We start from the raw sequence: 27,873 nt of genomic DNA, 5'->3' as shown, positions 1-27,873 counted from the left end.
CCCTGGTTCAAGTCTTACTTCTGATATATACTAGCTGTATGACAAGCTGGAGCAGTCAATTCACTCCTCAATACCCCAGGCACCCAGATGCTATTCTACACTGATAGAGGGAGTTTTCTTATATGGGAGTTCCCTATATCAATGAGATCACAGGTCCAGCCCCTATCCCTGTCCCTATGCTTATTTGTTATAAGGGAGAATTGTTTTAAATGGTGGAGGAGAGGGAGTGGGACTTAGTAAGAAGAGGGGGAACGGCAATAGAGAGGCTGAAAAGAAAAGAAAGAAAAGAAGGTCATTGTAGTATTTGAGGGAAATGTACTAAAGAGAACAAAAAGGAATTCAAAAGGAGATACAGATAAGTAGGACAGCTTTGAAACTAACATGCTGAATTGTTTACGTTGTTTTTGAAAATGCAAACAGTATGCAATAGAAATGTGTGGCTTCAAATCAAATCCTCTTCTCTGATCTGTGGACATGAAAATACCCGTGTTTCATGGCATTTGTCAAGCAGAAAGCAACCCAAAAAATTATTTTTAAAGAGCTAATGGATGGGTGAGAAGACATATGTATCATGCAGTGTTATCCAGTACCTGGGAAGGTACTAGGCAGCAGTGGATGTAGCTTGGGACTTGGGAGTCAGAATGAACTCAGTCTGAATCCATCTTCAAACATTTACTAGCTGTGTGACCCTGGGGAAGTCATTTAACCTCTATGTGCCTCAGTTTCTGCATCTGTAAAATGGGGATAAGAAAAATCCCCTACCTCTCAGCATTATTGTGAGGATCAAATTGATTAACATAGGAAAAGTGCTTTGTAAACCTTAAAGTACTCCATAAATACTAGCTATTATTATTAGCTATTGCCTGTATTATATTAGCTATTGCCCGTATTATATTAGCTATAGCTAGATGCCATCAGATGACTTGACTAGGCTGTAAAGGTAATAGGCCACTGGTTACCTACGCATTCCCTGACTATAATATTAACAGAGTTCCTAGGATCACTGATCTGGGGGAAAGAGACCTTTGAGGTCATGTTGTATACCTAGTTCTTTTTTTTTTTTTCCAGGCAATTGGGGTTAAGGGACTTGCCCAGGGTCACACAGCCAGTAAGTGTCAAGTGTTTGGTCTGAGGCCGGATTTGAACTCAGGTCCTCCTGACTTCAGGGCCAGTGCTCTATCCACTGTGCCACCTAGCTGCCCCTTACCTCATTCTTTTTAAAACAGAAGAAAGGAGAAGTTAGTCAGGAGTGGGGAACCTGCGACTTTGAGGCAGGTCCTCAAGTGCGGCCCTTTGAATCCAAACTTCACAGAACAAATCCCCTTAAAAAAAGGATTTGTTTTGTAAAACTTGGACTCAGTCAAAAGGCTGCACCCAAGGACCTAGAAGGCCACATGCGGCCTCAAGGTGGAAGATTCTTCACCCCGGGTGAATTGCCCAGAGTCACACTGGCATTAAATGGCAGAGTCAGGACCTGAACCCAGGTCCTCTAATGCCTAATCCAGCAAGAGTTTGCATGGATGGACAAATTATAGGAGCAGAGCTATTTCTTAAAAATGGGTGTTCCTCTCAAATGCAAAGTGGAAAAAACTGCCTGGTCATGTGAGAAAAGCCACCCATGCCCATGAAAACTCAAGGACTGCATGGCCCTGAGCAGGGAGAGCAGACTGTCAGAACACTTCCAGATCTCTTACCTTGAGTTTCTCAAATCGGTCACTAAGAGATGCCACTTGGTGGTCTCTGTGGCGCCCCACTAGTTTGCATAAGGCACAGATCAGTTGGTCATCAGCCACACAGTACATGTTCACTTTCTCATTCTCATGCTCCAGGCACATGAGCCCTCGAAGGTGTGTGTCTGGTACTGGCTCCACCAATCGGTGGCTGGTGAAGGGCTTCTTGTTTGGGTGGGTGGCTCGGAGGCAGCGGTCACAGTAAGACACCTCACAGGTTATGCAGGTCTTCACTGCATCACGCGGCGGGGCCTGTTCACAGAACTGGCATGCAATTCGCTCGCTAGACATGGTGGGGCTAGGCCTATAAGTCCGCTCCCGGCAGCTCTCGCCTGGGGAATTGGGCCCACTCAGAGAAGCCTTCTGGAACCGATCGATAATGTTCTGTAGGGTCACATTTCTCTTGAGGCCATCTAGGCCACGATGGGTCAAGGAGATAACATATCGGCAAGTAGGACACTGGAAGGCGGCAATGGGCTCAACTGATTCCCCAGAGTTACAGCTGGACACGAGGATACGATGGGCACAGCTGAAGCAGAGGCTATGGGCGCATGGAAGCAGGAGGGGGTCTTCGAACAACTCTAGGCAGATTGGGCAGGTCAATTCTGACTCCAATGTTTCCATCTTTAATGAAAATAATCTTGTTGGTCCATTAAGAACCATGGAGGCTGGTCATTCACCTGCAACACAAAGGAGGGCTTAGTAAGAATTCCCTAAGGAAATGGTCTCCTAGTATCATAATCTGAAGCTAAAGACTTTTTTTTTAATTAAGATTCATGCTCAAAGACAGGAAGCATTCAGGTAAGCTGAAATGCCTCATTAGTTGAGACTTAAACAGAAAATCTTTGATACCCCCACTTCTTTAATTTTAACAATTTTTCTAAAATGTCTGAGTCTACTTGACTTTCAGCTGCTACAAGAGAAGGTTATGGGAGAAGGAAGAGGAGAAGAGATGACTGAGCTGAATAAGAAATAGGAAAATTGTAAAGATGAAATAAAGGGCTTTTGATTTGTGAAAAAGGCTAGAAACTGTGTTTAGGGAGGGGAAACTGAAGGAAATGGGAAGGAGAACAATCTCACTTTGAGCTTGTGTGACCAAAAGTTGAAGGAGAAGTAACAAGATTAAGTAATAAGGACCTGAAAAGGAAGTTAGAAGGGGAAGGTAGTTGGCAAGGCAAGTAAAAAAAAGGTAATGGGACAAATAGATGGGTAAAGCAAACTGCCAAAAAGGATTAGGGAGTGGGGCAAGTTGACAAAACAGAGAAGAGGGAAGAGGAGGTAGAAGAGGTAGGGTGCAGGCAGACTGAAAAGTTTTAGAGGCTAATGGAAGGACCTTGGATGCTGCTATAAATCAACCAAAAGGCAGTAATAGATTGTAAAGATCTTACTTAGGTGCTTAGGAGTGAGATGCAAATACAATGAATTAAAAAAAAAACTAGGCCAAAGATCCCAATCTGTATAGAACACAGGGAATGTCTAATATTTGTTTTTTCTTTCACAGTCAAATGACTGCTGGTGGCTCCAAGCGAAGGTCAGTCTTCCTACCGGAAAACAAGGCAATCTCGCTAGAATCCAGGTTATTAAGGATAATTAAATGCTTCTTAAAAATAATGGAAGCAGGGCTTTGGGGAGGGGAAGGGGAGTATTAGAAGTAGAAGGAGAACTTGAAGAGGGTGGGGGATGGTAGCATCCTAGACAGAGGATGAAGGACACAGAGACAGGTGATGGAATCCTGTTTGGGGTGGGAGGAGAGAGGAAAAACAAGAGGACAGTTTGGCTGGAACATGGATGAAATCAATCTAGGAAGAGAGGTCAAAGCCAGACAGAGAAGCTTGTATTTTGTCCCAGAAGCAATGGTGAAGCAAATGAAGCTCCTAATCAGAAGTGACATGGTCACACCTATGCTTCTGGAATATCAATTTGGCAACTGTGCGGCCTCTGGATTAGAGAGGAGGGTGACAAGAAACAGGGAGACCAATTCTAAGGCTACTGCAATGGCTCAGGTGAGAGGTGAACACAAGAATGGTGGTTTTTCACTCAACAGGATAGAGATGTTAAGAAGAAAAGTGGGTTTAGGGGGAAAGAGGTTTCATATGGGATCTGTTGAGATGCCTCTGAGATCACACAAATGGAGATGTCCAACAGGCTGGAGCTCAGAAGACATAAGGGGCAGATAGATAGATCTCAGTGTCATCTGTATAGAGATGGTAGTTGAACTCATGAAGTCACAGAGAGAAAAGAAAAGCGAGCCACGCCAGAAGCCTGGGGTATACTTTCACACACAAGACAGGACAAAGATGATTTTCTAGCAAAAGAGGCTGAGGAGTGGTCAGAGGTTGGGGCAAGAGGAGAACCAAGAGAGACCAGGGAGGAGAGAGTATCCAGGAGGAGGAGGTGGTCAACAATTTCAAATGCTTACATGGAAGGAAGCTGAGACCCAGAGATTCTAAATGACTCCCTCAAGGTGGCACAGAGGGTCATAGATCTAGAACTGGGAAGCACTTCAGAGGCATCTAGCCCAACCATCTCATTTGATAGGAGAGGAAACTGAGGCCCAAGGTCATGAAGAACCTGGCCCAAGGTCACACTGGCTCTACTGGTATGAACCAGCCTTTTCTACCACACTGATATAGTGTGCTCCTGTCAGCATAAACTGTAGACCACGAGATTTTATGTTGAATGGGATTTTTTGGTTATAAAGGTGGTCTGTTCCCCCATGAAGGAATTCCTCCTTCTCTGATGCCGCACTGTGACATGGTGGTAACTTTAGAGGCCATGCCAGCAGGGTGTAAACTCTGGCATATTCTAACATACTGGAAAAGCTTCGAGCTTGAGCCTGGTGACAGCCTGTGTCTGCTTTCTGAGGACCAGCCCAACTAAGTACAGAGAGGCTTGTCACCAGCTGGCTGGCCACCAGGTGAGGAATTCTTTAGCTGGGCAAGCCACAAATGGTCCTCAGTCTTGGGTGGTCTCCTTCTGGTTCCACGGTGATGGTGGTAGTGGGCTGAACTTTTCGAGAGTCGATCAACAGTAACCTAACTCTTGGTGCTCTAACCGTGCAATCTTTGTTCAATGATCAGTGAGTCAACATACTATCGGAGGAACTGAGTCATGTCAATATTGACATTTGCACTATAAATGAAGCCAGAAGATGAAAGAAAGTTATAGCTAAATGGAAGGTGGCACAGTACAGTGGAAAGAGGGCTGGATTTGGAGTGAGAAGAAGCGGGTTGAATCCCAGCTCTGTTATACTCGGCCTCGAACAAATCACTGAACCTCTCTCAATCCAAGTTTTGTCATCGATCAAATTTGGGGTTTGGACCAGCTCTTCTTTAAGGTCCTCTTCCCTGAGGATAGAGTCCATTAGCCTTTGGGTCATGAAAGGATGGCTTACAGGGTTTTATGCAAATAAAGGTTGTTAAGAGAGCTGATCACACTGTATGATGAAAGGGCAACAAAAAGATTCATGGGACACTGGGTCATCTTGTCCTGGTATTCATAAGAAGCCATCATATGACCATGGTGTGAAGATGGCTTCCTAAGGGCAACTTCCACCCACAACAGCAACTAGTATAAAGAATCTCACAACTTAGAAGGCTCACCAAGAATAAGAAGATGAATGGGGAAACAAAACCCAATTCACCAGCCTACCCTTTATAATACTCCAACAACCCACACCTACTGCCCCATAACCCTCATGGTTACTGTAATTTGGGGCACCTGGCCTTAGAAGTCAACTTTCAGTTTTTGGGGAAGGATTGTCCCTGTTCAGGGGAGGGTGGAGGTGCCATCACTCCAGGGCACACCCATGGATTCTAGATTCCCTCCTCTGTTCCAATGGTAAATTGAAGCCTATAAATCAGAGCACCCACCCTAGAGTTCTAAAAAGGAAAAGAGGCAGTAGTGCAGAGATGGGGCCTGGGAAACAAGAAAGTGAGAGTGTGAGAGAGAGAGAGAGAGAGAGAGAGAGAGAGAAAGAGAAAGAGAGAGAGAGAGAGCAGAAACTGACCACTGATTAAAAGTAATAAAAACAGCACAGAAAGGTGGTTAAGAGGCTTCAGTGCACAGCATTCTTGGAGTACTCCTCTCAGTAGTGTCTTAAGGGACCAGCCCTCAGGAGCCAGGATAGTGACAAGGCTCTTGGAATGGTATGGTAGAACAATGGACCTATAAACAAAAATCCTGAGTTCAAGTCCTACCACAGACACTTACTGGTTGTGTGACCCTGGGCAAGTCAAACTCTCTGAACTTTGGTTTCCTCATCTATAAAATGTGAAGTTTAGACTTAATAACCTTGATGGTCCCTTCCAATTCTAAAACTATAGTCTCATGAAGAAGAAAATCAGAGAAAATTCCTCTGATAAAGGTCTGATATCTAAGGTAATTTATTCAAAGGAAAACAAAAATCCGTTTTCTAACAAATAAATGGTCAAAAAATATGAAGAGGCATTTTCCAAACAAAGAAATGCCAACTCAAACAATCATGTGAAAAGTGCTCCAAGAGAAATGCAAATTAAAACAACCAAGGTTCTACCACTCACCCATCAGATCAGTCACAAGGACAAAAGAGGAAAATGGCAATTGTTGGAGGGGCTGTAGGACAGGCACCAAGAATCCATTGCTGGTGAAGCTAGGAATTGCTCCAGCCATTTGGGAAAGCAATTTGGAATTCTATCCCCAAAGTCACTAAACTGGTCCACTGCTAAGCATATATGCCAAAAGAGTTCAAAGATGGAGACAAAGGTCCCACAGGTCCCCCAAAATACGTACAGCATCACTTTTTGTTGTAGCAAGGAACTGAAAACAAAGGGGGTACCCAACTGAGGAAGGGCAGAACAAATGATGGTCTGTGAATGTAATGGGGTATCATTACATGAAAAGAAAAGAATATGATGGATTCAGAGAAGACGTGTATGAACTGAAGCCGGGTAAAATGAGCAGAATAGGACCATTTACTCGATGATGAAAACAGTGTAAAAGAAAACAACTCTGGAAGACTGCAGAACACTGATCAAAGCAGTGGCCAATTCTGACTTTGGAAAAATGATGATAAAGCACGTTTCCCGCTCTTTCTTGGCAGAAAGGTGATAGGCTAGACTGAGGCACAGACCAAGATGTACATTTTCAGTCATAGCTGAAGTGTTCTTTCTTGGCGCTGAATGTATTTGAGGTTTCTGTTGGCGGGGGGGGGGGGAAGCAGTAATGAGGGTTGGTGAGTAGTGATAGAGATTCAAAAAGAATAAGAATGTTTTTATATGTAATTGAGAAAAAATAAAATACTAAATTAAAACAAAAACAAAAAGAAGAAAAGAGTATTAATGAACTCAAAAAATACAAAGAGAACAGAAGGAAGTCCATAAGAAGACACAGGGCAGTTTTGTTACTACCATGTTCAATGTAAAAAAAAAAAAATTTCCCTAAAAGAAGTTCTTAATTTCATATACATTCTTTTCTGTTCCCTGTTTATTGAAATGCTGCTTGTTGATGTTTGCTGAGTTCGAAAGAAAAATGTTAAGCTAAGGAATAAAACATGTAACAGGAAAAATCGAGAGACTAGGTAGACAGTGTGTATTAATATTTCAGGGGAAAAATTCTCAGCCCCTCATTAATAAATCAATATTATAGGTGGAAGGGATAAAAGAGGACTGCATCTCAGTCAGGAAGAGGAAAGAATGAAGGGGGGATGGCGATAATGAGTGGTCATTACTCAAGAAATAGACAAGAGGCTTTCAGTTTCTCCCCCACCATTGGGAGTGGTAGCTGGGATAACAGCAATGGAACATTGTTGGGGGGACAGAATACAGTGGAAATTGGGTATGGTGAACAGGGGAGGAGCAGCATGCAGTCCACCCCTCAGAGGCCAGAGAGTGAGACAAGCATAATCCTACTTTGGGAGGGTGGGAGTTGGACCCAATCAGCTTATACAACACACGGTTATAAACACTCAGTGCTAATTCCCACTGGGGGCAGGGGAGGAAGTAGTTGGGTATTTGGGGAGGCATGACTCAGAGAGGGAAGAACAGGGTTTCAGAGGTTCAAAGGGAGGGAGGTGTGACATCAAAAAAGGCTGAGATGAGGGAAAGAACAGTCAGATCTGCCCCCCCCACCCCAGTCCAAGACTAGCCTCATGGAATATTTGCCACTGTATCCTACTTCCATTAAGAATTAGCATTCCTAGCAACTAGAATAGAGTTGAGTAGGGTTTCTTTACCCACTCCATGGACAGATTTCGGGAGGTCCAGGAACTTGGATAGGAGGAAAAATTATCTTTATTTTCTAATTAAAATTTAGCATTCCCTTCAGTTCCTTAAAAACATAATTCTGAGAAGGGATCTACCGGCTTCACCAGACTTTCAAAGGGACCCTCGATACGAAGAAAAGTTAAGAACTCCTAGAGTAGAGAATCCTGGAAGGAATGAGGACAGGAGGAAAAGAACACTTCTTGGAAAGGGGCATTATAATCAATAACACTGACACACAAAAATGGAAGTGGTGGGAAGGATGATTAGGTGCCATATTCTTACCTGAGCTGGGAAAAAGAAGACTTAAACAAAAGCAAGGGAGAGCAAAACAAACATAACAGGCAACACATTTATATCATGTATATGTAATATACATTTAAGCAGTTTGGTGTAAAGAATGGAGAATTGGCCTCAGAGTAAGGAAGATGTGAGCTCAAGTCTGGTCTCTGACACATTCTGGCTGTGTGACCCTGGTCACTTAACCTCTCAGTGCTCTAAACAACTCTATCTGCATTGGTAGAGGGAGTCTCCTCGTTGAGGAGTTCCCTATGCCAATGAAATCACAGGTCCAAATACATCCCATATATAATATATAGATGTACGTGTTCATATAAATAGTTGATGAAAGAAAATACAAATTGAACAATTACAACCTCAAATGTGAATAGATTAAATTCTGCAATAAAAAGAAAATGAACATCAAAATAAGAAAAAAAATCCAACAATTTGCTGTATAGAAGACACTCATTTTAAACATACAGAATGAACGTAAGGGGATGCAAAAAAAAATCTATTGTGCCTCAGGCAACTCTAAGAAAGCAAGGATTAGCATCACAATCTTAGATAAAGAAACTAAAAATCAATAAAGTCAAAAGAGAAAAATAATAAAACTACATTCCACTTAAGGGCACCAAAGACAATGAGAAATTAGCAGTATGACCTAATGGCATAGCAGTTATGTTCTCAAAAGAAAAACCTAGGTGGCAAAAGGCAAGAACAAAATAATAGTCAGATATTTTAGTATTCCTCTCAGAGCTGGATAAATCCAACAGAAATATAAAAAAGAAGGAAAATAGAAAGCCATATTGACTAGACTTGACTGGCCTATGGTGCCTTCTGCAAGGAATATTAAAGAATATTCATATTTCACAGCATGCCACAGTACCTTTACAAAAAGTCATGACGTGCTAGAACATAAAGGAACCATAAACATATATAAAGAAGAGAAATAATAAACACATGCTTTATAGATTGAGACAATAAAATTTATAATCAACAAAAGAAATAAAAGGAAAAATACAGACCCAAATGGAGACAAAGGAATGCCATCCCGAATGATGACTGAGTCAAAGAAACAATAATTATGGTAACAATGCTAAAAAATGAAACAAGGAACCAAAACTTTTAGGACACAATTAAAAAGCAGCACACAGAGGAAAATTTCTCTCTGAAAACTTATGTTAACAAAATAGAAAAAAGATCAATGAAATAACAATGTAACTTAAAAGATCAGGAAATAAGTTAGCGGCTATTAAATATACACAAAAGAAATCTTGAAAATTAGAAAAAGAGAAATTTAAAAATAGAGACCATAGAACTGATCAGTAAAACCAAGAGCTGATTTTGTCAAAAACAAACAAAAGCAATTAACATTAGCCGACTTGATCAAATAAAAGAAGGGGAAAATCCAATTACCAAACCAAAAAACTGAAAAGATGAATTCACATTTAAACAGAAAGGAAACAAAACTCATTATCAAAAATTACAACAGACAATGAGATGTCAGCAAAACTGGGAATTCAAAGGAAATTGATTAAAATCTCCCAAAATAGAAAATATCCCGACCAACAAAACAAGAAACAGAGGTCTTGAATAACCTAATCTTGGAAAAAGAAATTGAGCAAGCCACAAATGAATTGCCAAAGAAAACAACTCCCAGTCCAGATGGATTAACAAATGAATTCTAACAAGCATTGGAAAAGCAACTAATATCCACGCTACCAAAAAGACTCCAAAACAAAAAGCATGCCAGCAAACTTCTTTTATGAAACAAATATAGTTCCAATGCCCAAATTAAGGTGAGACAAAGCAAAAAAAAAAAAAAACAAAATAAAAAGAAAAAAAAAAAAAAAAAAAAAAAAAAAAGGAAAAGAAAAGAAAAGAAAAGAAAAAAAGAGAGACCAAACAGACAAATCTCACAAAGGAAGAATGATGCAACAGTTTTAAATAAAATCCTCACAAGGAAACTACAGAATCGTATCCAAAAAAGAATTTACTGTGACCAACTTGGATTCATACCAGGGATGAAAGAATGGTTTGCCATTAGGAAAACAACATAATTAACCCTATAAAACAAAATGTATATGATTATTTCAATAGAAGCAATAAAAAACCTTTGACAAAATTCAGGGCTTGTTTGTGTTAAAAATCTTAAAAAGCAGTGATGTGTAAAAGCAGCCTGGTAAAGGAGACAGACCTAGCTTTGGGGACAGGAAGACTGGGTGTAGGGTTTGGCTCTGGCACATATTGGTTGTGGGACCCTGGGCAACTTCCTTAGAGCCTCTCAGTTCCTCCCTAAGACAGTAAGTTACTGGTGAGTTGCCCATATGAACTGGCTGAGGGAGATTCCACGCCAGAAAAGCTCCCTTCATTGATGAAATCATAAGTTCAAAACCAACCCAAAAAGGGAAAAGGAAGAGTGAGTATAGAAAAAGCCATATTTAATTATCATCAAAAGCATATATTTAAAATCAAGAGTGAGTCAGTTAATAAGCATTTATGAAGCATAAGCTAAGTGTCAGGCATTGTGTTAAGCACCAGGAATGCAAAGAATGGCAAAAACACAATGCCTGCCCTCAGGGAGCTCAATTCTAATAGGGGAGACAATATGTAAACTAGGCACATACAAAATAGAAAGAGAGAGAGTAGATGGAAGGTTATTTGAAAGGAGAAGGCAGAAGGGGAAGACAGAAGCTTTCCCATGCAGAAAGTGGGTTTTGAAATGAATCTTGGAGAAAGTCAGGGAAACTACAAAGCAGGGGTGAGGAGGTAGGGTATTCTAGGCATGAGAGACAGCTATTGCAAAGACATGGAATGTCACGTGTGAGGAACAGCCAGGAGACCAGCTTTTCGTGATCATAGAGAACATGGAGGAGAGTAAGGTGTAAGAAGACTAGAAATGTAGAAGTGGCCAGGTTATGAAGGGCATTGAAGGTTAAACAGAGAAGTTTATATTGATCCTAGAAGTACAATGGAGAACCACCAGAAGCTTTCCCAGTACAAAGAGGTAAAATAAGAATATTCCCTTTCCCCAGTATTACATAACATAGTTCTAGAAATACTAACTTACAGCAATAAAACAAGAGATAAAATCAAAGGCATAAACAATGACAAAAGAGAGGTAAAATTATACCCATTTGCAGACAACATAATAATACGGTTAGAAAACCCCAGAGAACCAGCAAAGAAAATAAATGAGATGATTAATATCAACTAGAGGCAAGAAAATGCATGTTAAAGGGAGAACATCAAACAATTAGGAAAAAAAAATCAGAAATTTGACTCTACTAAAAAAAGGCAATCTCAAGGCTTTCAACATCAGCTTTCTCATATGCCTATTTTCTTGATCTTTACCAAATCTTTACAAGAATACTCTCATATCCTCGATGAAAATTTGAGAAAGGAATAAGAGCATCAATAAAACAATTAGAAGGTACATAGAAGACAACAAAAAGAAATTGAGAAGGGAATACAGATGGGAACTTTGTCACTACTATATTAAATTGAATATATTCTTTTTTCTCAAATCAAGCTACATTGACTATGACAATGAAGAGAAAGAAGGAGGGAGGAGGAGAGAGGGAGAGGGAAAGACAGAAAGAGAGACAGAGAGAGAGAGAGAGAGAGAGAGAGAGAAATAGCCACTAGGCTGCTGTAGAAAAGGTTGGATTAAAAGCTATAGATCTCCCATATATATTTCCAAAGCAAATCCTGAGCTGGGTTCTGTTTCAGGAAGTTAGAGAAAAATGTATTGCTCCCTGGAAAAGAGCAACAGTAGCAGCCACCGTTTACTGAACAATTTCAAAACCAAGAAGAGCTGGCACTTCTATTTTTTATTTTTTGCAAAGAAGTACTAGAAGGTTTTCCAGCATAAACACATAAATAAAGGCTACCCCCAGTTAGAAAATACTGAGCTAGATATCTCTCTACCCAATGACCAGGATGAAACTAATCACTGCCTTTAAGAGACTCAAAGTACAAATAGCAGGGCCATTTGGATGACTGATGAGCCAATCTTACCATGGTGCCAAATTTTCACTTGGCAAAAAGTAAACAGCTTTGAACTCTACTGAACCATGATGTATCCTGAGAACGTGTTGCAACCCATATCTTGATGGGGTGGAGTCCCTAGGCATCCAGGGCACTTGGGTCCTTGGCAAATCCTCCCTTTCACATTAAGGAAGATATTAGCAACTTCGACTTGACAACACCTATTTGACCCTCACTGGCTGCCCAGTGTATTGAATTACATATACAAATGTTCTAGGGCATACTGATAGTCTATACATATGGGAGAGGTGACTAAGAAGTTGAAAGCAATGGTTCTTAAGGGCAAATCTTTGTCTCGGCCCGGAGCCTGGGTGGGTTTGCATTGGGGTTCCCCTCAATGGGACATAAGGGAGAAAATACAACAGCAGCCCCTGCAGGCCACAGAGAACCATCGAATGGTAAGGCTAGAACACTTCTGGTGTTGCCAGTGGTACTCCCAAACAGAGGACTGCAAACTGCACCATCGAGTTCAACCCCTTCATTTTCCTTCCCTGCCTTGATGGTTTTGATGTCAGCAAATTTTGAGGGAGGAGTGGATCTGCTCAGTAGCCAGGGCGATTTTTTGATGCAATTAACAAACTCCACTGGCAGTGCTTTGGGACCTGCAAGTTGGGACAAGCTGCCATGTACTCAGAGGAAGGCTTCACTAAACCAATTTCATCTAAATCAATTTACGCTGCTCATATTAATGAAGCAACTGAGTCACTCTGACTTAGTGTCAGGACTTTCCAGAGGTGGACTCGTGTAATACATGGGCCTGAGGCAAGACTTGGATGAGGAACCCAGCCAGAAGAGCTGGGACACTGTCCTCTCCCTTTCCCATTCCCAACCTCTGCCGTCCAGAACAGATAAGACAGATACTCTCCCCACTACCACCACCATCACCAAAGCCCAAGACCGAAGCTGCAGACAAATCGGTATGGGGCTCCATAAATGTTGTGACTCATTATAACGACATGCTAAAGATGCCTAAAGTGTGTATGCCAAAAACTACTTATGCTGCTTCCCAATACAAATGAGGTAGCTGCCCCCACATAGGTTAAAAATGGGCGAGGCTCCATTTCCAAATGACTGACTCAGATAAGCCATGGTAGAGCACCTTAAAATCATTTAAGCTACGACTGAAACCGATTTGCATTCACCAGAATGAATCTTAAGGTTCCTGAGTCCTGCTTTCTCTCTCTTCTGTTCCCTTGAAGAAAACCAGATTTAGAACAAAAAAAAGGTAACCAATATATTTGGCGGCTAGAAGACCCATAACGACGAGTGAAGGCTTTTATCTTGCCAGTGTCCTGGCTTTACTCATTATATAACTAGCTTTCTCTCCCTGTGTACAGAACTGGCCATCAAGCTCCAGAGGCTGGCTCTCATTTTACAGAGGGGGAAGCTGAGGCCCAGGGAAGATAAAGTGACCTGCCCAAGGTGACCCAGAGGGTTCTTGATCTCAGATGAGAGGGGACCTCAGGGGCGATCAAGTCCAACCCCCTCGTTTTACAGAGGGGGAAACTGAGGCCCAGGGAGGGGAAGGGACTGGCCCAAGGTCACACGGGTAATAAAGCATTAGAGTAAGGATTTGATCCCAGGTCCTCCATCTTGTGAAGGAATCAATACACTAATTCTGGAGTCAGAAGATTTGGATTCAAATCATACCTCTGATGCGTATTACTTAAGATCTTGAACAAGTCACTTCATCTCTTTCGGTCTCAGTTTCTTCATCTGTAAAATGAAAGGGGCTGTACTAGATGGGCACTGAGGCCCCTTTCAGATTGAGATTGAGGATCCTGAGCGGAAAGCCAATTTTCTGTCCTCTGAACCACAGTGTCTCTTCAAGGATAAAGTTAAATTTCACAATATTTGGGAAGAAATGATTATCCTATTACATAAATGGATACCCTAAGAAAAGACAGGTCTCAACAATTGCCCCGAGGTCACAAAGCAAAAATGGCATCCAAGCTGGGATGAAATCTCTAATTTTCTTGGCTTTCAGACCTGAATGACAACCTGGAAAACAGACTCCAGGTAACAAACAGAAGACATTTTATTTTACATCATATTTTTCTAATAAACTAATTGGTCAGCCTGTGAGTCATAGAGGAGCCAATAACTGCTGATCCCCCTTAGAAATTTGCGAAGGAAGGGCAGCAGAGGCTTAGGGTGGGGGAGGGAAAGGAAGATTGAAGGCTGAAATAACCAGCTACAGGAAAGACACTGCTACCCCCTCACCCCTACCCCCCACCCCAGCCCCCAGCAGGGGGACAAAGCAATAAAAGAACCCTCCCTGGGCCAGTCCCCCCTCCTCCATATGGGAACACTGGTTAGAGGAAAAGGTGGAAAAGGTAGCCTTCCCAGCTCAGCTGGGTAACCTTTGGAATATGAGCCAACAATGCATGCATGCATGCATACATATATGCATGCATAATTACCCAGCTTTCATACAGACCCCCCCCCAACACACACACACCTTCCACCTCACAAATACACCCATCCATATCGAACCAAGGGAAGACACTCAAAAGAGGAGATAGAATGGGAGGGAAAGGATAAATGGGCTAGGTGGAGAGGGGAAAACTCTGGGTGAGTGGAAGAGCAAAAACTTCAATCTCAGAGAGGGCCATCCGCGGGAATCAGAGAAAGAAGGGCTCAAGTGGCCAGGCCCAAAGGGCCAGGCCTGGCCACTCCCGCCCCCCTCCCACCCCGCCATCTTCAAGGTCCCCTTCCTGGCCAGCCTCAGAGAGCCCCCCTTCCCCGGGCCGCCCCCCCTCACCTCCCCCCAGTGCGCCATCGCTTGATGCTGAGATGGGCAGGGCACAGCAGGGCAGGGCAGGGCCGGGACGGCAGGACAGGCAGGGCGGCCGGCTGGACAAGGTGCGGGGTAAGGGTAGGGTGAGAAGTGAGGGGGAACGTCCAGGCAAAGGAGTCCAAGCAAGCCCCGAGGGGGCGTGCCCTCTGCCGGCCGCTTTGGCTGCCCGAAGGAATGGAAGCAGGAGCCGGGCACAAGCGGGCACGCTGGGCGCACACTGGCCTCTTTCCCTTCCTGCCGGCTGGCCCGGCGGCCGCCACGGCCAAAGCTCCCGCCGCCGCCCATCGGGGCAAAGTTGGGCAAGGGCGCCCCCGTCCCCAAGCGGGCCAGAGCACCTTTCCAGCCGGCCGCCCACCCACAGGGCTCACCTGCAGCCTCCACAGCGCCTCTCCTTGCCTTCCCCCCTTTTCCCATCCCCTGGGCGCCTCTGGCTTGCTTCCTTCCCAGCCGGGAGCGAGGGCAGGAGCGGGAGCGCTCCGCCAGCCCAGGGCGAGCCAGGGCGCGGAGAGCAGACTAGCAGCGCAGAGCCGCCGCAAAGCGCGGAGAGCAGCCTAGCAGCTGAGCAGCCTACTCAGGGAGTGAGAGCAGGGGACAGAGAGCAGCGGACAGCCTCTGGGTGAGGCCCGGCCGGCCGGAGTGCTCCCCTACGTACCAGCTGATTCCAGCAGCCTGGCCTCCTCCGTCCTGTCATCTTGGAAGAAGAGACCCACTGAGCCGGGTGGAGAGAGAGGGAGCGTGCGGGTGTCTGTGCGCGCGCACCGAACCGGGGGAGGGCGGAGGAGAGCGTGCGCGCGCGCGCGCGCGCCTCTGCAGGCTCTGGAAAGAGACAGTCCTGGACAGCCTCGGCAGTAGGCGAAATGCGGAGGGAGGCAGAAATGTGTGCAAACTCCTTCCTGTTCCACCGTTTCACCTCTCCCCCCCGAACCACCCCCCCCCCCCCCACGCCGTCGTTCGCTCCTCCTGATCCCCCGCCGCCCCGCCTGCTCCCAGCACAAACAGTCCAACCACAACAGCCGGCGACACTTGTTGTCTGCCCAAAGAAAGGCCAGGAGGGCCACCCACGTCCACAGACGAAGCTGCTCTACGCAAACCACCCCGGAGCAAAACAGAAATCGTGGGCTGCGTAGACAGGGGCAAAGAATGGGAGGAAACCCAGCCCAGCCCCGTCGTTATCTTTTTACAAAGGGAGAATGGCACTGAGTGGACTGTTGGCCCGGGGCCGACCTTGTGGACAAGGAACGAAGCCACGTAAGGGAAATCGCTGTCTTCCACCATGAAACCAACAGAGCTGTTACCATGGGCTACAACTGGGCAGGTGCAGCTAGATATTCAGGTGTAACAGGTGTCCAATACAGTCTGATAACAATGTCAAGATCCCTGACTCAGAAGACCTCTCCCCCTACCCCCAAGTTCAAATACCACCTGACACTATTGATGTAACCTAATGCAAATCACTCTACCTCCCTGGGTCTCAGTTTTCTCATCAGTAAAATGGAGAAGAATGTTGAGGCAGTTGAAACAGATTGCCTCTGAAGTCCATTCCAGGTCTAAATCTATCTAAACCTAAATCTGTGACTGGCCGTTCCCCACCTACCACAGTACAGTACTTGGGGCAAGTCAGCAATCAAGCAATGCTCTATCCCTTACTGTTATGTATCGGGCTCCTCACCTCAATCCTGACTTCTTACTCAATGCCACACCTGTTCTTTCCAAAGGCAGCATCTTTCAGTCACTCAGACCTTAAGGCCATGGTTAAACAGTTTAATTACATTGGTAAAAAGCATGGTAAGAATCCAAGAAACAATGGCCACATATCAAAAAATGTGCCAATCCACTTTCTTGCAAACTCTGACTCTCCGAGGTAAAGGGGGGAAAAATCCTTCCAGTCTGGACTTTATTTCTTCCCTTTTCAGTCTCCCAAGGATAGCACAGGCCTGATTTCACAGCTTCCCAGGATTGTTGCAGGAACATTCACTGTTCCCTGGGTCACAGTTGCACAAAGTCCTTTGTCCAGAATTTAAAGACCCTTGAACTCTGGCCCTCCCATCTTTCCAGTCTTTTTCACCTCCATGCACTGATCCAGCTCTGCTGGCCTCCAGGCTGTTCCATGCACATGAAATGCCATCTCCCAACTCCATGGAAGATGCTCTTTTGACTGGCCATCCCCCAGGCCTTCAGCAGTCTGCCCCAAATCTCTGCTTCTTACCTTCCCTGGCTTCCTCCAAGACTCAATTCAACTTTTCCCTTCCCCCACCACCAGTACCTTCCCCCAGGAAATTCCTTCCCCTCTACTTTGTATATTTTAAATACATGTTGTCTCCCCCATTCAAATTGAGATCCTTGAAGACAGAGACAGTATTTTTGCCTTTTCTATGTTATCACTTAGCACATTCCCTGGTGCATATTAAGCGCTTAATAAATGTGCTTTGACTATTGACTGACCAGCTCCAGGACCTCGTGGCTGACATTGCTTTGTCTCCCCAGAGTCCCCTGACCTCCAGGTGAGTGCCAACACCCACTTTCTTCCTCATCCATCAGTAGGGGGGGCCAGCTAACCCCACCCCCAATAGGCAACAGGTAGTTTCTGTGTAGTGTCTTCACAAGGAAGGCCTCACCACTCTCTGGGGCTATGTTGTTGCCTGATCTTTCAACTTCTAGGTATAGGAGAGCTTTCCATCCGTTCTCTGTCCTGTGTGTTCCCTGCACTCCCAAGATTTCTGAGCAGAGCTCAGCCAGCTCATGCTGGCTGACTATGAATTCAAGCATCATCACAGCACTTGCTTCTCTCTGAGCTCCTGGGAGCTGAGGCCATAAGGAGAAAGCAAGCTTCTTTCAGAGGATCTTCCAGCCAAGCAACGGACCCGACCCCTGGTGCTTCTACATCTTCTCCATCACCCAAGTCTCCAAAGCAGAAAGCAGTAGGCAAATGGAGATTTGGCCCAAACATCTGCAAACATAGGGTTAAAGCCTGGGGGATCATTTCTGGTATCATTATTCGCATGTATTAGGAATGCACTGCAGACTTCATTGCCCTCTCAATGTCTCTACCTGGTCAGACCAAATCCTGATCAGGAAGCCAAACACAGAGAAAGGCTTGCACCCATCTTGGCAACTGTAAAAGCTTTCTGGTTTGTGGATGGATATACCCAAGTAGGATGCCTTTTGCAAGATGCCTTTTGCAAGAGGCCTTTCAGGTCACCCATCTACTAGTGGCTTCCCCAATCAGGTTACTTCCATCTATTCTGTATATAATAAACATACAGTATTTATGTATGTGTTTTCCCCATTAGAATGTAGAATCCTTGAGGGCGGTGTTCCTGTTCAGTCATTTTTCAGTTGTGTCCAACTTTTCGTGACCCCATTTGGGGTTTTCTGGGCCAAGATTCTGGAATAGTTTGCCATTTCCTTCTCCAGCTCATTTTATAGATGAGGAAACTGAGGCAAACAGGGTTAAGTGATTTGCCCAAGGTCACACAGCTAGTAGATGTCTGAGGCTGGATTTAAACTCAGTTCTTCCTGACTCCAGGCCCCATGCTCTATCCACTGATCCACCTGGCTGCCCCTGAGGGCAGTGACTGTCTTGCTTTTTCCTTATATCCTCAGCACTTAGCACAATGCCTGGCACACAGTAGGCACTTAATATATTAGATTGTTGACTCACTAATTGATATATACCAAGTGAAATGATCTATCACCACTAAGATGATCTTCATATAATTCATATCTCCTTCCATCATTTGTGGCTAATTATACTTTTATGTGAGCACAAAATCACAGAATTTCAGAGTTGGAAGAGAACTCAGCTGTCATCTAGTACAACCTATACACATGAGGAATTCCCACTATAACATACTTGACTGTGGTTGTCCAGCCCTGTTGGGATACCTCCAAGAAGGGGTGCCCCATTGCACTTTGGGAAGGTTTTCCAGACATTGAGCCTAAATTCACCTTTTTGCAAGGTCTACCTTGCAAGGTTCCTGGTTCTCTAGCCTCTGAGGCTAAACACAGCTAACTTGTTCTCCTTGAGCATTCTTTTGTCTAAACAGAACATCTCCAATTCCTTCCACTGTTCCTCATGACATGGATGCAAGAACCTTCACCATTGTCCTCACCCTTTCCTGGATGCTCCCCAGTTGATCGATAGTCTTTTCAAACCGTGGTGCCTAGAACTTAACACTGTGCTCCACATGTAGTCAGAGCAGGGTAGAAGACAGAGTAGGGGTGTGCTGTCTTCTCTTTGCTTCTCCAAAGAAGTGTCAGAAGTTAGCAGAGTGTAGTCAAAATGGAACCAAATTCTAGAGACCTGAGTTTGAATCCTGGCTCTGTCTGTACAAGGAACTATAAAACTTCACACATGTGACTTCACTACTCCAAGATTCAGTTCCTTTATCTTATGAAGGGTTGAAACAGGTGATCTCAAAGTTCTTGCCCACTCTAAAATTCAATTATCCAGAATGGTTTGGTACCATTGGCCTTTGAATACATGAGGCACAAATCTCGTAATTCTTACTGACATCTGCTACTATCTTGGGCCAACAGAATCTGTTCTATACCTGTTCTAGGGTTCTCCCTTGGCTCAAGTGTCTAAAGTCATCATGTTTCAGGACCATGGGACAGAATACCTTGGATAGCACCAATTGCTTTCTAGTACTATATATGCCATAGGCTGCCATCTGGTACATTACTTCACTATATCAGGGATAGGAAACCTGCAGCCTCGAGGTCACATGTGGCCTTCTAGGTCCTTGGGTGCAGCTTTCTGACTGAGTCCAAGTTTTACCAAACAAATCCTTTTATTAAGGGTATTTGTTCTGTGAAGTTTGGATTCAGTCAAAGGGCCACACTTTAGGACCTAGAGGGCCACATGTGGCCTTGAGGCTGCAGGTTGCCCATCCTTGGTATAGCTCTAACTTCTGCCCTTCTCTCAATAGTCAGTCAAATAACTGTACTAAGTGCTTGAAATATAAAAAGACCAAAGCTAGTCTCTCTTCTCAAGGAACTCACAGTCTACTGTGACACCATGCTAACATCTGTGTATAAACAAGCTATATGCAGGACGAATTGGAAAGGGAAGGCACTAGAATTAAGAGGAATCAGAAAAGCCTTTTTGTAGAAGGTGAGATTTTAACTAGGATGTGAAGGAAGCCAACGAGGCCAAGAGACGAGATGGCAGGAGAGCGTTCCAGGCATGGAAGACAGCCATCGAAAATCAGAGTCAGGAGATAGTGTGTCTTGTTTGTGGAATAGCCAGGAGGCCAGTGTCACTAGATAGAAGAGTATATGGCAGGGAGTAGGGTGTAAGAAGACTGGAAAGGTGGGGGGTGGGGGACAAGTTATGAAGGGCTATTAATGCCAAATAGAAGATTTTCTATTTGAGCCTGAAAATGACAGAGAGTCACTGGAGTTGATTGAATAGAGGGGTGACATGGTCAGATCTGTACTTTAGGAAGATAACTTTGAAAGCTGAGTAGAAGGTGGAGTGCAATGGGGAGAGACTTGAAGCAGGCAGACACTGCCCCCCCCAGCAGCTATTGAAATAGTCTAGGCATGAGGTGATAAGGGTCTGCACCAAGGTGGGAGGGATGGTATCAGAGGAGATCAAAGATTTGAGAGATGTCATAAAAGTGAAATCAACAAGCCTTGGCAACAGATTGGATATGGAGAGTAAGAGAGAATGAGAAATCAAGGACAACTCCTAGATTAGGAGCCTTGGCAAATGGAAGCATGATGGTACATTTGGAAGGGGAGAGGGTTTGGGGGAAAGGATAATGAATTCTATTTTGGATATGTTGAGTTTAAAATGTCTACTGGACATCTAGGTCAAGATGTTCAATAAGTATCTGGAGATGTGAGACTGGAGGTCAGCAGAGAGATTGGGGCTGGGTAAGTAGATCTGAGAATCATTAGCATAACGATGATAACTGAATCCATGGGAGCTGATGAGTTTACCAAGTGAAATAGTGTAGAAAGAGAAGAGAAGAGAAAAGAAGAGGCCTTGGGGGACACCCATGGTTAGCAGGCACCATCTGGATGAAGATCAAGCAAATGAGATAGAGAAGGATCAGTCAGATAAGTGGGTGGGGATCCAAGAGAGAGTGGTGTCCCAAAAACCTAGAGAGAAGAGAATATCAAGGAGAAGAGGTTGATCCACGATGTCAAAGTTGCAAAGAGGTCAAGACGGATGAGGATTGAGAAAAGGTCATTAGATTTGGCCATTAAGACATCATTGGTAACTTTGGAGAGAACAAGTTTTGATTGAATGATTAGGTTGGAAGCTAGACTATAGAGAGTAAAGAAGAGAATCATAGGAAAGGAAGTGGAGACACTAAATGTAGATGGCTTCATTAAGGCCACAAAAAGGGAGGAGATCTAGAACTGTAGTTCTAGACCAGGGAATGGATGGAACAAATAAGAGGTTTTTTGAGGATAGGGTAGATAGTCATGTTTGTAGGCAGTGGGGAAGCAGCTAGGAAAAGATAATTGAGAGACTGGGGATGATAGGGCATTCTGCTGGAGAAGATGGGATAGAAAAGTAGCAGTTGGGCATGTAGAGATGCCTTGGCAAGGAAAAGGGTCATCTCATTTATTATGTGAGACCCTAGTGATGGAGAAGATAATGGCAGAAAGCATCTTGATGATATGAGATGAAGAGAGAAGAAGGTCTCAGCAACTGGTCTCAATATGTTCAGTTAAACAGGAGGTGACGTTCTGAGCTAAGAGGATGGGGGGGAAGGAGGAACCATGCTCAGTCAGTCAATAAACCCATACATAGTAGGTGCTTGATAAATGTTTATTGACTGACTCACTTTGCTCAGCATCAGACCATACAAGTCTTTCCAGGTTTTTCTGAAGGCCTCCAGCTCATTATTTCTTATAGCACAATAGTATTCCATTACATTCATATACCACAACTTGCTCAGCCATTTCCCAATTGATGGGCATCCTCTCAATTTCCAATTCTTTGCCACCACAAAAAGAGCTATGAATATTTTTGTACATGTGGGTCCTTTTCCCATTTGTATGATCTCTCTGGGTTATAACCCTAGAAGTGCTATTGCTGGGTCAAAGGGTATGCACATGCATAAGAAGTATTTCATCTCTTCCATCTCAACCATGTCAAGTAATGGGGACTAAGTATGAGTGCACCTAGCACTGGAAAAGGTGGCCAGATCCACTGTGTCATCGGGAGGGAGCCAGAAGATGAAGGAGTGGGAAAGGAAAAGCTTTCAGATGAAAGCAAGTCTGTGGCAGGTGAGACCACTCAGGAAGCTTTTCTAGTCCTACCTGGGAATTATGACCATGAAGGTACATGCCCAATGAATAAAGGATTCTACTGGAAATTTTATACTAATCCACCATCTGAGGGAAAATGGCTTAGAGAGATGGAAGATCTTCTAATCAAAAGAGGCGTTCCTATAGAGAAACTGAATGGCACAGTTAATTCCAGAAATATCTCTTCATCTGTGAGTAAGGCTAAGACCAGAGCCCCTGCAGCAGATAGGCCCCAAATGATCATTTTCTCAGGACACGAACCCTGTACCCCAGGAGAACAATGCTGAGAGGCTTGGGTTGGATAGGCACCAGTGGGCTCAAGACAAAGTGATGACACTGACAGCGTGTCTAAGGGGAACAGCCTCAATGGTGGTGAACACAGGTACACAGCCAGATGTCACCTGGCTCACTCAAATGTATCCAAAGTTTAGCTGACATGTTTAAGGTGGGGGGTGAGGTGGTGTCAGAAGAAGCCTATGCTAATTAGGCTCTATACCAGGGGTGGGGAACCTGCAGCCTTGAGGTCACATATGGCCCTCTAAGTCCTCAAGTGCAGCCCTAAATGGATTCCGTCAAAGGGCTGCACTTGAGGACTTAGAGGGCCACATGTGGCCTTGAGAGTGCATATTCCCCACCCCTGCTCTATACTGTGCAGCAGGAAAGAGAAAAGCTTGTTGAGTTCTTCCTGAGGGTAGGGCAATGCTTATAGAGACTGACTGCAGAGAGGTTCGGTGGATGCTGAGGACTCAGGTGAAATGGAGACTGAGCTAGCGCTTGGGATGTGACTCTTGATTATGCAGCCACAGAAACCAGCATTGACAATTCCTCAGGTAAGACAGGTACTCTCGAACTTAAGGACTCAGTCACAGCAGGCCCTGGCCCCTCTTTTCTGTAGTGTGGACCTCAGAAGCAAAGCAGGGGAGCAGTACCATCAAGGCTGAACTGCAAACACAAGCCTGGATGCACTCAGGAGAGAAAGGGGGCATAAACCTATTCTCTTTTGAGGACAGGGACCAAGGCAATGGAGGGTACAAAGACATGACTCAAGCATGCCTCTATCAGATAATCAATCACAGTATAACCATCTGTTATACTGTGGATCCGAGGACCATAGCCACCTTGACAGTACCAGTACTAGAAATGCAGAGTTGGTCATACAAGAGCTGATGTCTTCTTTTCCAGTTTGGGGAAAATGAGGTGGGACCAGGGAAAGAGGTCATCCTTGGCTCTGAGAACAGTCACACTGACTTTATTGTCAATGTCGTAGGGGCCTATTCCACCATAAGGTGGAAAGCGGATGCTTACCGTACATGTTAACTTACTCTGATCACTGATGTTGTTAAGTCTTCTTTGCCTTTGGAAACAATGACTGTATCCAATGAAGCAATAACCATTCTGCTTAACTGTAATTTCAATATCAGATTCATTAAAATGGGCTTAGATAAAAAAAAATTAAAATTAAAAATTAAAATGTCAAAGGACCTTACGTAGATGTGACGGTTAAAATTGAGGATGTAAGACTTTCCTGAACAGTGTTACCCTCAATTTCAAGTGCTAGGATTTGATGGTTTGAATGATAAAGACTATCTGTACCTAGAAAATATTATAATGAGCTTGAGTTTCCCTCAGGAAGTTCTTGATGTCAGTAGGAAAGTGGCTACCTAGTTTATGAGCAAGGAATGAGTTCCAACCCATTCATCCAAAGAAATTAACTCTTATCAGCTGGCTATGGCCGAAGCATCTTTAAGAGCTAGAGACTTTCCAAGGACTTGGGGAGGGGCCATTTCTCCATGGACATTTACAGTCAGGCCATCTCTACTCAGGCCATCACCTCTACCAGGTGAAGAAGGCTTCACTGGAAAATTGGGCTCGCCAGCTAGAACCTCCTAAGACTAGCTTTGGCCTTAGCTTGCTTAGTGCCAGGTCTTTCTTCGACATCTCCAGACGTGGAGTGACTCCACTCTGGTCCTCATCTCTTCACTACAGAATCTTCCCAGCTAACCCTGTGTCAGCCCCAGCACCTTGGCTTCTATCTTCACCCAAGGGCTTTCTCAAATTCTTGGGAATTTGTTCCTAAACTAGGCCATCCTGTACTTTTGCTCCTACTACATGCTGCTGAAAGAAACTGGAGAAAATTGCAAAATTGTGCTGACTGGGTCCATTACAAATTTGTGACACAATCTCATCCAGGCCCTCACTGCTGCTAAGAATCCTACTATACCTCCACAATTGACTTACTATAGTCCCCATAGCCACAATGGTTCTTCCAAAGCTTTTCATCCCTCTTTAAACCTCTCATGGCTCCTCCCACCCCTCTCAGCTCAGAAGCTGGTCTCAGGTTTTAGTGAAAATACTGAGGCCATTCTCTGAGACTCTCTTCTTTTTTTTTCTTTTTTTGGTTGGGCAATGGGGGTTAAGTGACTTGCCAGGGGTCACACAGCTAGTAAATGTTATGTGTCTGAGGCCGGATTTGAACTCGGGTCCTCCTGAATCCAGGGCCGGTACTCTATCCACTGCGCCACCTAGCTGCCCCCCTGAGACTCTCTTCTTTTCCACTCCTCATCTCATGTCACCCAGATGCCTCCTGCCATTATCTCCTCCTTCACTAGGGTCTCACATAATGAATAAAGTGGCCCTTCTCTTTGCCAAGGCACATCCTGCTACGTGCACGAGTGATCCCATTCCATCCCATCTCCTTCAACATTTTGCTCCCTCTATCTTCCTTCTCTGTCAACTAGTCTTCAGGCTCGTCTTATCTACTAGCTGCTTCCCTGCTGCCTACACACATGCCCTTGTCTCCCCCATTCTCAAAAAAACCTTCTCCTGATCCACCCATCCCCATTAACTATCATCCCATATCTCCCATTCTTTTGTGGCTAAACTCCTTAATAAAGTCGTGGACAAACAGTACCTCCACATCCTTTCCTCTCTCTCTCTCTTCTTAACTCCCTACAGTCTGACTTCCAACCTAATCATTCAACCCAAATTGCTCTCTCCAAAGTTACAACTGATCCTAATTGCCATATTCAATGGCCTTTTCTCAATCCTCTTCTTTCTTGACCTCTCTGCAGCCTTTGGCATTGTGGATCACTCTCTCCTCCCTGATATTCTCTTCTCTCTAGGGTTTTCTCACACTTTCTTCCTGGTTCTCCTCCTACCTCGCTGACCGCTCCTTCTCAGTTCCTTTGCTGGATTGTCATCCAGGTTATGCTCACTAACCTTGTGTGTCTCACAGGGGACTGTCAAGTACACTCTTCTCTTCTCCTTCTATACTGTTTCACTTGGTAAACTTATCAGCTCCCATGGATTCAATTAGCATCTCCATGCCGATGATTCTCAGACCTTATTCAGGCCTAACTTCCCTACTAACTTCCAGTCCTGAATATCCAATCACCTATTAGACATCTCAAATTGGATGTCCAATTGACATCTTAAACTCAACATGTCCAAAATTGAGCTCATTATCTCTTCCCCAAAACCCTCCCCTCTTTCTAACTTCCCCATGACTATCGAGGGTACCATCATCCTCCTAGTCCCCCAGGTTCCTAACCTAGATGTCACCCTCAACTCCTTACTCTCTAACCCCCCCCACACCCAATAAATTCCCAAGGCCCGTCTATTTTAACTTTCATAATATCTCTTGAATACAACTCTTTCTCTTTCCTCTGACACTGCCACCACCCTGGTACAGGCCTTTATCACGTCCCACCTGGACCATTCCAATAGCTGCTGGTGCGTCTCCCTGCTTCAAGTCCCTCCATACTCTAATTCATTGTCCGGTAAGCTGTCAAAGTGATCTTCCTAAAAGCCCGGGTCTGACCATGTCACCTCCCTACTCAATAAACTCCCTATCACCTCCAGGATCAAATATAAATCCCTCTTATTTGGCTTTCCAAGTCCTTCATTACCTGTGTCCCAGTCCCTACCTTTCCAGTCTGACAGTACATCATCACCCCCCGCCCACCATCATGCACTCATCCCATGACACTGGTCTTATCACCAGTCCTTAAATAAGACATTCTATTTCCCAACTCGATGCACTTTAAGTGGCTGTCTTCCATGACTGGAATGCCATCCCTGATCATCTCTAGCTTCTCTGGCTTTCTTTGGAGTCCTAGCCAAAATTCCCTCTTCTACAGGAAGCCTGTCCTTATCCCTCTTAATGCTAATGCCTTCCCTCCATTGCTTAGCTACAATTTGTCCTGTATAGAGCTTGTGCATAGTTATTTGCCTGTTATTTCCACCTGCATTTGCCTGGGAGCTCCTGGAGGAGAGGTACTGTCTTTGGCTTTACTATGCATCCCCTGCTCTTAGCATGGAGCCTGGCACACAGTAGTAGGCCCTTAATAAATGTTTACTGATTGACTTTGCTGACCTCCAGTCTCATCTCAATTGACTTTTGGATATCTCAAACTAGATATCTTGTAGAGATCTTAAGCTCAACGTGTCCAAAACTAAACTCATTATCCTCCCCGCCCCAAACTCTCCCTTCTTCCTAATTTATTTGTTACTATGGAGGTATCTTCTCAATCATTGGGCTCACAAACTAGATGTGATGCTTGACTCCTCACTCTCTCTGATCCCCCATATCCAATCAGTTACAATGTCCTGTTGTTTCTGCCTTCCCAATATCTCTCCCAGGTGCCCCTTTCTCTCCTCTGATACTGCCACCACCCTGGTGCAGGCCCCCAACACCTCCCTCCTTGACTATTGGAATAGCCTGCTGGTTGGTTTTCCTGACTCAAGTCTCTCCCCACTCTGGCCCATCTTCCACTCAGCTGTCAGATTAACCTTCCTAAAGTGCAAGTCTCACTATGTCATACTCCTGTTCTATCAACCCCAACGGCTCCCTATCATTTCCAAGATCAAGTATGAAACCCTCTATTTGGCTTACAAAGTCCTCCATAACCTGGTCCCTTCCTAGTCTTCATATACCTTACACTACCCTCCCCCCAAACTCATGTGCTCTGCCATCCAGTGACACTGACCTCCTTACTGTTTCTAGAACTAGATATCCCATCTCCCAACTCCTAACTCTGTCCCTCATGCCTGGAATTCTCTCTCTCCTCTCCTCCTCCTGGCTTCCCTGTCTTCCTTCAAGTCTCAGCTAAAATCTCACCTTCTAGGAAGCCTTTCCTGATCCCCCTAAATTCTAGTGCCTTCCCTCTGGTGATTATCTCCCATTTCTCCTGTTTGGACCCAGTATATATGTCATTTTTTGCATACTGTTTCCTCCATCAGACTAGGAGCTCCCAGAGAGCTCCAAAGGTTATCTGTGTATGTCACGTGGAACAGAGTTCCTGGCACATAGTAAGTGCTTAATAAATGTTTGTTGACTGACTGACATAAACTTTTATCATTTCATCATTCCCTCTGCCTTATAACCCCTGACTCTGTTCTGTGTCTTTACCATGACTGCCCATCCCTCTACTTCTCAGTTTTTTTCCCAAATTCTTAATCCTACACCACCCATACTGTCCTCCCTTCCCTGCCTCAACCT

General features: G+C 44.5%; 1 protein-coding gene across 2 annotated transcripts in view; it reads right to left on the bottom strand.

The window, feature by feature from the left end:
* Positions 1–15,849, bottom strand: part of MID2 (midline 2) — a 99,272-nt gene extending 83,423 nt beyond the window's left edge. For both annotated transcript variants that reach the window (XM_027839082.1, XM_027839086.1), the window contains exons 1-2: positions 15,754–15,849; positions 1,695–2,410 (exon numbers count right to left, since the gene is read on the bottom strand). In XM_027839082.1, the coding sequence (XP_027694883.1) occupies positions 1,695–2,393 (699 nt within the window). In that variant the 5' untranslated portion in view covers positions 2,394–2,410; positions 15,754–15,849. The remainder of the gene's footprint in view (positions 1–1,694; positions 2,411–15,753) is intronic.
* Between the last annotated feature and the right edge of the window lie 12,024 nt (positions 15,850–27,873).

This window comes from Vombatus ursinus, unplaced genomic scaffold (assembly GCF_900497805.2).
Source record: "Vombatus ursinus unplaced genomic scaffold, bare-nosed wombat genome assembly UNPS02004677.1, whole genome shotgun sequence".
NCBI classification, from domain to species: domain Eukaryota; kingdom Metazoa; phylum Chordata; class Mammalia; order Diprotodontia; family Vombatidae; genus Vombatus; species Vombatus ursinus.
The sequence above is the reverse complement of the archived record's forward strand: the minus strand, read 5'-3'. Positions and strand labels throughout refer to the sequence as shown.